The sequence below is a fragment of the Gracilinanus agilis genome, chromosome 2 (genome assembly GCF_016433145.1).
Source record: "Gracilinanus agilis isolate LMUSP501 chromosome 2, AgileGrace, whole genome shotgun sequence".
Classification (NCBI taxonomy): Eukaryota; Metazoa; Chordata; class Mammalia; order Didelphimorphia; family Didelphidae; genus Gracilinanus; species Gracilinanus agilis.
The window spans coordinates 349799284-349809485 of record NC_058131.1 but is presented as its reverse complement, the minus strand read 5'-3'; the positions used below and the strand labels follow the sequence as shown (position 1 = coordinate 349809485).

The 10202-nt window shown below is 42.8% G+C and overlaps 2 protein-coding genes across 2 annotated transcripts in view; one reads left to right on the top strand and one right to left on the bottom strand.

Moving 5' to 3' along the window:
• Positions 1-3842: 3842 nt before the first annotated feature.
• On the bottom strand, positions 3843-4199 carry LOC123233754 (NADH dehydrogenase [ubiquinone] 1 beta subcomplex subunit 7-like). Its single transcript, XM_044659809.1, has one exon. The coding sequence runs from the start codon at positions 4197-4199 to the stop codon at positions 3843-3845; it is 357 nt and encodes a 118-aa protein (XP_044515744.1).
• A 1272-nt stretch (positions 4200-5471) lies between these two features.
• Positions 5472-10202, top strand: part of TOX2 (TOX high mobility group box family member 2) — a 195044-nt gene continuing 190313 nt past the window's right edge. Inside the window, exons 1-2 of the mRNA XM_044659807.1 lie at positions 5472-5489; positions 6410-6475. Coding sequence (XP_044515742.1) covers positions 5472-5489; positions 6410-6475 — 84 coding nt within the window. The remainder of the gene's footprint in view (positions 5490-6409; positions 6476-10202) is intronic.

Sequence of the window (10202 nt, the reverse complement as noted above, 5' to 3'; positions counted from 1 at the left end):
TCACTTCTCTTGTCATCAGTAGGTGAGTGGCTGAACCTTCAGTTGGCCCATCAGTCATGCCTTCCCTGGCCACATACATAACCCTCCCATTTTTTCCTCAGAAATTTCTTTGATGACATCTTTTATTCCAGTTCTCCTTCATATTTCCTTGTTTGTAATATCTAAATCTGCTCTCCCCTGCCAGACATTTTGACCATTGCCCTGTTAATCCTAGGATCCTAGATTTTGAATTGGAAGGGACCTTGGAAGTTCTGAAATAGTCCACCCTTTTATTTTATAGGTGAGGCAACAGAGGCCCAGCAAGGTTAAGGGACTAGTCTGAAGTCACACAGATAATAAGAGATCTGGGACTTGAACCACAGGCTCCAGATCTAGTACTTTTCCCCCTGCACCACTTTAATGACTATGGTCTTCAGTGACTTCCAGCCATGTAACAATAGTGCAGTGAAGGCCATCTTTTTTTTCAATTAATTTGTTCATTCAGTAAGAATTTTTAAACTTTTAATGCCAATATATATACACACACTTCCACTCAATTCATGGTATGTCATGGACTTTATTTCAGTTTTTCAATTTGAAGAATAATGGGGATCTCTTTATGCTGAGATAATAGCTTATGTTTTTGAAAGAGAAGGAAAAAAATATCAAGTAATACCCGACATTGAATGAAACCCCAAAGTGAATGGTACAGTTCATGCTCTTTCTGTGACCTAAACCCTGCTAACTAAGAGATTCTCAGGGGCTTGGAGGAAACCTTTTTCTTTATGCGTGAAGCTGTGAGCCGTGACCCCACCTTTAGAAAAGAAAGAAGTCACTTTCTTAGGAGTTCTGCCCTGACCACATTTCCTGCCTGTCCTGCAGTAATAATGACATCCTGGCTCTGCTGATAACCTTCGTCCAAAAATAGGCTTAAGCACAGTTTTTAGCTGAATCATAGAGGACTATGGGATGTCAGAAGTGGAAAGAGCTCCAACAAATAGCTAATCCAAAAGCCTTGTTTTTCAGATGTGGAAACTGAGACCCAAAGGGAAATTGACCAACGTCCCTGAGGGAGTTAGTGGCCGAAATGGCATTCAAATTCTCTGACATTTCTTTTTGCATCCTTCACAGTGTTGTGTGATATGGGTTCATAGACACCGAAGGACACAGAGATCAGTTTTTTCATAGCCAATTTTCAGAACCCTGAAGTCCAGAGTCGGGATGTGCTTGCCTGTGGTCCTACAGGGAGTTGGTATCCCAAACAGGGTCCTTTGATCTTCTCATGTGCAAAATAAGGAGGCTAGACTAACTCTCTGAGGTTCTTTCCATTTCTAAGTCTGTGCTCTCAATGATCCTCTGGCTTCAGATTCTGTGTTGCTTCAGGTAGTCTGTGGAGAATCTTTACGGAGTGAAGGGTCGAATTCTCCTCTTATCCCAGAGAACAGTTCTGTCAGACCCAAGTTCTGGGTACATAACACAACTCTGACTGCCTCTGATGAAACCTTTTCTTCTCCTCTCCCTCCTCCCCACAGCATCCTGCAGCTCTGTGATCACAAGGACTTGTGCTTGTTCTGTTAAAAGGCAACAAGTGTCTCAGAAGAGAAGAGGGAGGCCCTCAGGCCTCGAGAGATAGAAGTGTTGCTGGCTGAGTTCTCCTGTTGAACAAGTGTGAATGGCTTTAAGCAGTGTTGTTGGAGCTCGGTCTCACTTAATTGGTCTATAGATATAACTGGAGGGGCCCTGGCAGGCTGAGAAGGAAAACCAAACAATGCCAGCTTGGCAAGGAAAAAGAAGGTGAAGAAATCTTAGAAGGCACTTTGATACTGTGGAAAGAACAGTGGGTCTGAAGTCAGAGATTCCAGGTTCAAATTCTGCCTCTGATGCTTAATCCTTATTTGAGCTTGAACAAGGCACTTCAATTCTTAAGTGTTTCTTCATTTATAAAATGAGGGGACTGGGCTAAATGGTCTCTAAGGCCTTTTCTAGCTCTCAATCTATGGTCCATTCAACAGTGAATATTCCCCAAAGTTCTGTCCTAGAGAAGATCATAGACTTAGAAATAAAAAGGAACCTCAGAGATCTAGTCCAGCCAGAAGAATGTAGAGATTATGAACCCAGGATACTAGAAAGATGGTAGTACCTTTAATAGAAATTAGGCCTTTTGAAAGAGGGGAGGGTTTCAGGAAGAAGATAATGAGTTCAGTTTTAGACATAATGAGCTTAAATATCTTTGGAACATCCAGTTTTAAATGCCCAGAAGCAAATTTGGGACAGACAGGGGAAGGAAATGGCTGTATCTCTCTTCTCTTCTCCTTTTGCATTTTCTGTCTTAGTAATCTCATCTTCCCAAGTTCAAATCTGGCCTTAGAAACTTTCTAGCCTTATGACTCTGGGCAAGTCACTTAACTCTGTTGACCTCAGTTTCCTCATCTATAAAAGGAGCTGGAGAAGGAAACAGTAAACCACTCCAATCCTTTTGTCAGGAAAACTCCAAATGAGGTCACGAAGAGTCGGGCATGAATGAAAAGCACCTGAACAACAATTTAAACCTCAACCAAGCTCTCTTGAATTTTACTATTATCTTTATGTAACTGACTCAGATCTATAAAGCCAGCCATTTTCTCCCCTGACTTTCCAATTACTTGTGGACATCTAAAATGGGATATTCCAGGGATATCTTAAACTCATTATGTCTAAAACTGAACCCATTTTCTTGAAACCCTCCTCCTCTCCTTCAAACTGCCTAATTTCTTTCTTTTTTTTTTTTTAACCCTTGTACTTCGGTGTATTGTCTCATAGGTGGAAGATTGGTAAGGGTGGGCAATAGGGGTCAAGTGACTTGCCCAGGGTCACACAGCTGGGAAGTGGCTGAGGCCGGGTTTGAACCTAGGACCTCCTGTCTCTAGGCCTGACTCTCACTCCACTGAGCTACGCAGCTGCCCCCAAACTGCCTAATTTCTATTAAGGGTACCGCCTCCCTTCCAGTGTATTAGGTTTGTGATCTTTACATTCTTACATACTTGCCATTGTCCTGACCATCTATATATCCAAGGAGTTGCCAGATTTTGTCCTTTCTACCTACACAACATTGCTCATGTCCAACCTCTTCTCTACTCACTGTAGTTCAGTTATTCTGACTTTTGTCTTGCCATTGGACTCTGATGACTCTGAAGGAGAGTGAGGTTGACAGCCTTGTGTATTGCTGGTTTACTTAAATCCAGTTCACTCACAAGTCAAGACCTCGATGAATAATATGCTTATGTACATATATATGTATATTTGTCCTTCCCATTAAAATGTAAGTTCATTGGGAATAAGGATTGTTCCATTCTTTACACCTGTCTCCTCAACACCTACTACAATGCCTAGGGTCCAAAAGATCCTTAATAAAATAGGTCTTGATCAATGACACATGTAAAATCCAGTGAAATTGCATGCTGGATATGGGAGGGGGTGGGAAGAGGGGAGAGAAAGAACATGAATCATGTAACCATGGGAAAATATTCTAAATTAATTAAATAAAATTTTAAAAAGATCCTTAATAAATAATTGTTGATTGATTGAATAATTATTTATCCTATGAAATGGATTGGGAGTGGAGCATGTTTGGGAATATAGTTTCTGAGTCACTGAGTTCAGTGGGACTTTATACAGAATTCACCTTTTTAAAAAAATCATATTCAACCTATTCACTTAACTTCAAAATTATCTCAATGGCACTTTTAAAAAAATAATATTTTATTTTCCCCCATTACAGGTAAAAACATTTTCTAATATTCATTTTTTTTTCCGAAGGCCAAAAAATGTTTATTCAGTTGGTACATAGTTATGGGGATAAAGCTGGGGTCCTAGAATGGTTGTGGCTACTGTGATGCTGAAGATTCACTCTTTGCCCGACGCTTCTGTCGTGCCAATAAACGCCATTCCCGCTCAAACTCTTTCATTCGGCCCACATAGTCCTGGTGCTCGCAGAGGTCCCAGACGTGCTTCTCATGGCCACAGGCCAGGAAGTTGGGAAAGGTATCCCGCTTACACTTGAGTAGTCGGATGAGATGGTGTGCGCAGTAATCCTGATGTTTCAGCATCAGCTGTGCATCATTCATTTCTTGCTGTGTGGCCACCATCTCTCGCTCCTTGCGTCCCGAGAAGCCATATTCCGGAGGAAAGGTGGGCATCTTCAATGGGTCGGGCTCCACCTCCGCGTCCCCACTAATACTCATTTTTTAAAAAAGTTTTGTGTTCCATATTCTCTCCGTTCTTCTGACTCTCCCTCTCTCACTCCCTACCTAAAACAATAAATAGTCAATGATACTTTTGTTGAGAGGCATTGTAGATTTTTCTCTGTAGCCTTTAAAGAAGGCAGTATCAGCCTCATGTGGATAATTAATTGCCAGTTCTTTTTGGAAAACCAATGGGAACTCTTGGCCAAGATATTTCAAAGCCAGCAAAGGGTAAGAGTTAGAGATCTAAAGATAAGGGGTGAAGTGGTTAATTCTATTTCACATGTGATTTTGGTCAGAGAGGTGACTCTTAATGGTGACCTTGGGCCAAGTCTACAGAATTAGGAATAGAGAGCTATGGAATATATGTCTTTGTGATTTATAACAGATTTGTATTTCGGTCTCGAGGGCTCAGGCCAAATTATGTTATAAGATACATTGCTTCTGATTGCTTCTTGGTGTCAACACCATTGTAAACATTGGACTCTCGCTCTCTGTCTTTCTGCCCCTCTCTCTGTTTCTGTCTCTGTCTGTCTGTCTGTCTCTGCTGTTACTGGTAGACAAAAGTTCTGTTAGCCAGCACATTTAAGAAAAAATAATGTCTGTCACCTATTTTTGATACGTAACTAGATTGGCCCACCAATAGTTAGGATTGTTCAACAGAACAAGTTATTCCCCAGATAAAGCCCCATATATTGGAAAAGATGTGCATGGAACTGGGAGAATGTTGTACACAATAACAGCAATATTGGGTGATAATTATCTGTGAAAGCCTGACCGCTCTCAGCAATGTAATGATCTGGAACAATCCTGAAGGATTTATGATGGCGAATGCTATCCACCTTCAAAGAAACAACTATTGGAGTTTTCTTTCACATCAGTGTATTTTAGGGTTTTATTTTGGGGGTTGGGTTATGTATGACTTTCCTCTTATAACAATGACCAATATGGAAGTGTGTTTTGCATGGCAATAAAAAAGGAGAGAAAAAAGGAAAAGACGAGTGTGGTTGTGAGGTCTGTGTGGCCTGCAAAAGTGCCACTGATGTAGGAATTTCTCTATGTTTTTTCATAATGTGCTAAGAAACAAGGAGGTAGCCAAGGAAGAGTGTATATGTGTCTTTGTTTTCTTTTTCCTTGGATTTCTGTAGCCAGTTGATGTTATCCTGGTGGTTGAGTACCAGTAGCCTAGCTAAGAGCTGATTCCATGATGATCAGTCCATTTTGAAACCACCCAGATAAGGCCCGGAGACTGTCCCCCATCACTGCAAGGGTATGCTTGAGAGCCTGGATGTAAGAGAAGTTGATGGTGCGATACTGGGGGGTTCCTTGTATTCATAGACTGAGTCTAACAGGGTGTGACTTGTACCCTGATAGTGAATAAATAAGGGAGGCCTTTTGGTCTCTCCTTAGGAGATGGTGCTGGGATTTTAGAGACGAGGAATAGATTAAAACAAGGTTAAGAGAAAAAAAGATTTGGACTAGCAGGAAAGAAGACAGAGAACCATCAAAAGAGAAAACTCAGAGGGGGAGACAAAGAGAAACTAGACTTCTAGGAGAGCCAGGATTGAGAGATGGGACTCAAGGGGCTGGGAGCATAAGTGAGGAAGCCATTAAGAATCGTTCCCAAACCCCTGGACTGTGTTTCTACTCTGTGTGCATATATGATTGGGTTTCTTGTAAATAGTTTATGCTCATAATAAAGTCTCTATTATATTGCACTCAAGACTACTGGCTTGAGGGTATTGTTATGAGGATTTACCTTAAGAAAAAATATGGGAGATAAGAATGGGGGGAGCTATGTCTGTGGGGTGGGGTGGGGTGGGGGAAAGGGAACATAGAAAGGGGCGGAGTCCACACTTAAAATAACCCCAAGCCCTCATCTTCAGAGGCGACAGCAAGGGAAGAAGCCTGATTCAGGGAGCTGCTGTACCAACCTTCCAGAAGACTTGTTTCCTCCTTCTAATTCAGCTTCCCTGATGTAGTCATACTCTTCCCTCCTCCGCCTGTTCTGGTTGGGGCTAGTTCTGGACAGGAGTATTCCCAGCTGGGTGACCAGCTCTCATTCTAACCCCTTCCCTCCGACACATATGCCACCCACTTTCCATGGACAACGCAGCCCACCTGGATGCACGTGGGAAAGGCTTCTTCAAGTTGGAGGGAACTTATGGGAAGCAGCTTTAATGAGAATGACTCCTTTCTGTTTGTTTCAGTTTGATGGGGAGAACATGTATATGGGGATGAATGAGGCTAACCAGGAGTTCCTATCGGCCAATCAGGTAAGGGTCATTTGGCTTGTTTGGGTGGGGAAGATGCGGCGTTGCTTGATGTAGAGACATCCGGCAGTGGATGACAAACGATGCCTTGGAAATCAATTTCCTTTCAAGTGGCTCAGCCTCGCGAGGCCTATTGGGGTAGCGGTGGGGAGGGCGGAGGGAGGGGAGCCCAGAAAGGGGCAGAGTCAGCACTCGAGACAAAAAAAAAGGAGGAGAGAGGATGGGAAATGAAGACCAGCCTGGCTTGGGCTGTGGGTCATCATCCGGCCACATAAAAACTGGGAAATGAAAAAGGCTTAAATGATTCCTAGGAATGGACTCTGATTTTATTTTTGAGCACAATCAAAAGTAATTGAGTTGGGCAGAAATAGAGACTCGTCCACAGTGGAGACGTTGAAGAGCAATGTGCAGTAGGACACTGAGCACACATGCTCTCATACGTTGGCACAGATATGCAGCCGGGCATTACTTTGCATGCTCGTGCCTCCAAGGCTCATTCACATGCATGTGTACACTCAGGCACACGCTCTCACATACAGATCACACATGTGCAACGTGGCTATGTTTCCTCATTACCACTCAAACTGATTTGACTAATATACTTGACATGGGGAACAGCCAGGTCACTCAGTGGATTGAGAGCCAGGCCTAAAGATGGGAGGTCCTGGGTTCAAATCTGGATTCAGACACTTCCTAGCTGGGTGACCCTGGGCAGGTCACTTAGCCCCCCTTGCCCCTAACTCTTACCACTCTTCTCCTTGGAACGAACACTTAAATCCTATTGCCTACCCCTTACCACTCTTCTTCCTTGGAACCAATATACAGTATTGATTCTAAGATAGAAGACAAGGTTTAAATAATAATAATAATAATAATAATAATAATAATAATAATAATAATAATAAAATACTTGACTAATCATATTTGATCAATAATAATAATTTGCATTTTGGTAGTTCTTGATAGTTTATACTTTGTTCACAACAATGCTCAGGAATCAGCAGGACTGATGTTGCTATCTCCATTTTGCAGATGAGAAATGAGAAAACTAGCTCAGAGACAGACATTAATTGACTTGCCCAGGGTTGTTCATCTAATCAGGAACAGATCCAGGTCTTCAACAGAGATTTTCTCCCTCTAGATCCAGGATTCTTTCGACTAATTTTTCCCCAGTTTGTCTAAATATACTCAGTGCCTTGAGTATTATACAGATATTCCCAAAAGTCTGCCTCTGACCCTCTCTCCAGCCTCTATCCCAGCTGCCTATTGAGGGGCAAGATACTGGAGCCTTTAGGAAGCCTATCTCCCAAGGAGACCCTTGGGGATTGGAGCTGATAAGGCAGCACTAGCCCCTTGGCCTTTGCTAAGATTCCAGTTTTAAATAGAGTCTATCCTACTAAGGATTCCCATTGCCACCTTTCCCACCAGCTGATTGGCACTGAAACATGGTGCCCTGAATAACATCCATCTCCAATGAGACTTCTTCTGTCCAAGGAATCAACAAAATTTGGAGAGTTATCCACCAATAGGAATTTCCTTCTAAGGTGCCTCCTTCTTGATGTATCTCCACGCCAGTGAGGGCAAGACTTGGCAGGTTAGGAGCCAGTAGGAAAGTGGGCAGAATCCTAAGCTCATAGATTTAGAGTTGAAATGATCAAATCCAACCCTCTCATTCTCCAGCTGAGGAAACTGAAGAAGTTTGCTCTAGGTCATTCAGGGAAAAGCTTGGCCTGGGACTCAGGTCTCCTCATTCCCAAGATAATGAATACCTTTGTCTGCCACACCTAGTGGCAGTGGTCCCTGTCTTTCAGGGCCCAGTTTACTGCATCCTTACTAAGCTGCTCTGCATTTTCTACAGGGCAATGCTGCAGGATCAGGGCTTTGAGCTGTGGCCTCTAAGGTTGCCATGTGTTGGGTTTTCACTCAGCTGGACCAAAGAACATGAAAACAGAGGGGGCAGGAGGCAGAGAGACTGGAGGAGGGAGGGGAGGCCAACTTCTTCCACTCTCTGTTCCCCCACATTCCTCTTGGCTGTACCTCAGATCAGAGAAATATTTCTCTTGGAAGAAGACCTGTTGGCTTTTATTTCTCCAATTCAGCTCATCACAGGGGTGTGTCACAACAGATCAGTGTTTAACCTTAAATTGTGTCTCCTGCATCCTTTTACATCGCATGCAATTGCGTTTTATTAACTTAACAGGCTCCAGATTTTAGAATCAAACCAGTCAAAGATGTCTGTTTCAGCACAAATTATTACGGCCCTGCCTTTTCCCGGTAGCTGGGTCACACTACTCACCCCACCAGCCCAGGCCAGGACTGAAAGATATGCTGTCTCCTGCCTGCCTGATAAAGCCCCCCACCTTTTCCTTGTATTGGACTGGAATGATAATAATGATGATTATTTATCACATTTACACAGTACCTTAATATTTACAAAGAACTTTACATTTATCAGCTCCCCATTACAACAACTCGGTGTGGGAGGTGTTATTTTCCTCATTTTGAAGAAGATGACATTGAATCTTAAAGAAATCAGTGACTTCCTCAGAGTCACGCCATTAATGTCTGAGGCAGGATTTCAACCCTGCATTCGATCGCTGCCCACTTTAGGCATCCCTGACCTGTCCCCACTGTCCCAGGCTCTTGGAGAAGAGAAGAAATCTAGAGTATGTGACAGAGGGAGGAGCTGTTTTCCTTAATTTATTTTGTATTTTAATACCACATTTCCTCATAAGTTTTACAAAGTTATATGATCCAAATTGTCTCCTTCCCTTCTTCTGTCCCCCCTCCCAGAGATGACAAGCAATGTAATCTGGGTTATATGTGTATTATGATGCAAAAGATATTTCCATATTGCTCATTTTTGTAAATGACGTTATAGAATCAAAATCCCAAATTATATACCCAAATAAACATGTGATAAACCATATGTTGGGAGCCTTGGTGAAGGATAAACTCATAAGAGTCAGGATGAGCCTGAAGAAGAAGAAACAAAGGAATGTCTCTCCTGACCAGGGGTAAGAGGTGGTGAGGAGACATTTCTTCAGTCTTATTGTAGGCCTGGAGTAGGGATGAGGAGGGATATTGAGGAGAAGATTCCTGTGGAGGAGGAGGAGGAGGATCAAGGATTGTGAATCTAGGAGAATTTTAGTGGTTTGGGGGAAGGATTGGAGGTCCCCTTAGGTCTGGAGGCTTTGGAACCTTTTGCATGGAAGATATTTTTAGTTCTAACAAGGTAGAGGAACCAGGAAAGAGAACCTAGGAGACTGGCTGCTCAGAATTGACTGGGCTCTATGAAGAGGGAGAGGAAAACTTTGGATCTCTACCCTACCAGCCTAGGCCACAAGGATAGGAAAAGAAGGCAGGGGCTCTAAGTAGAAGCTTTGTCCAAGAATCATAATCATGGGATCACAGATGGGTAATTCAGATGCCCAATCTTGTATTAAGTGCCTATTAAGTACAGAGGCACACATCCGCACACAGTTGCTCCTCACAAGGAGTTCACAATCAAAGAGCAGTGAAGAACAGTTACAATAAATAATTGTACAAGGAAGAATGAGATGGGGCAAAGAAGATGGGGCAGAAGAAAAAGTTCTGTGAGAAGTTTGAGGATGTAGCAATCACTTCTTCCCAGGGGGATGTCAGAGAATGCTTCATGGTAGAGGTGTTCCTTGGCGGAAGGATTGTAAGATCATAGATTTGGAGCTGGAAGGGACCTTGGAGACCATCA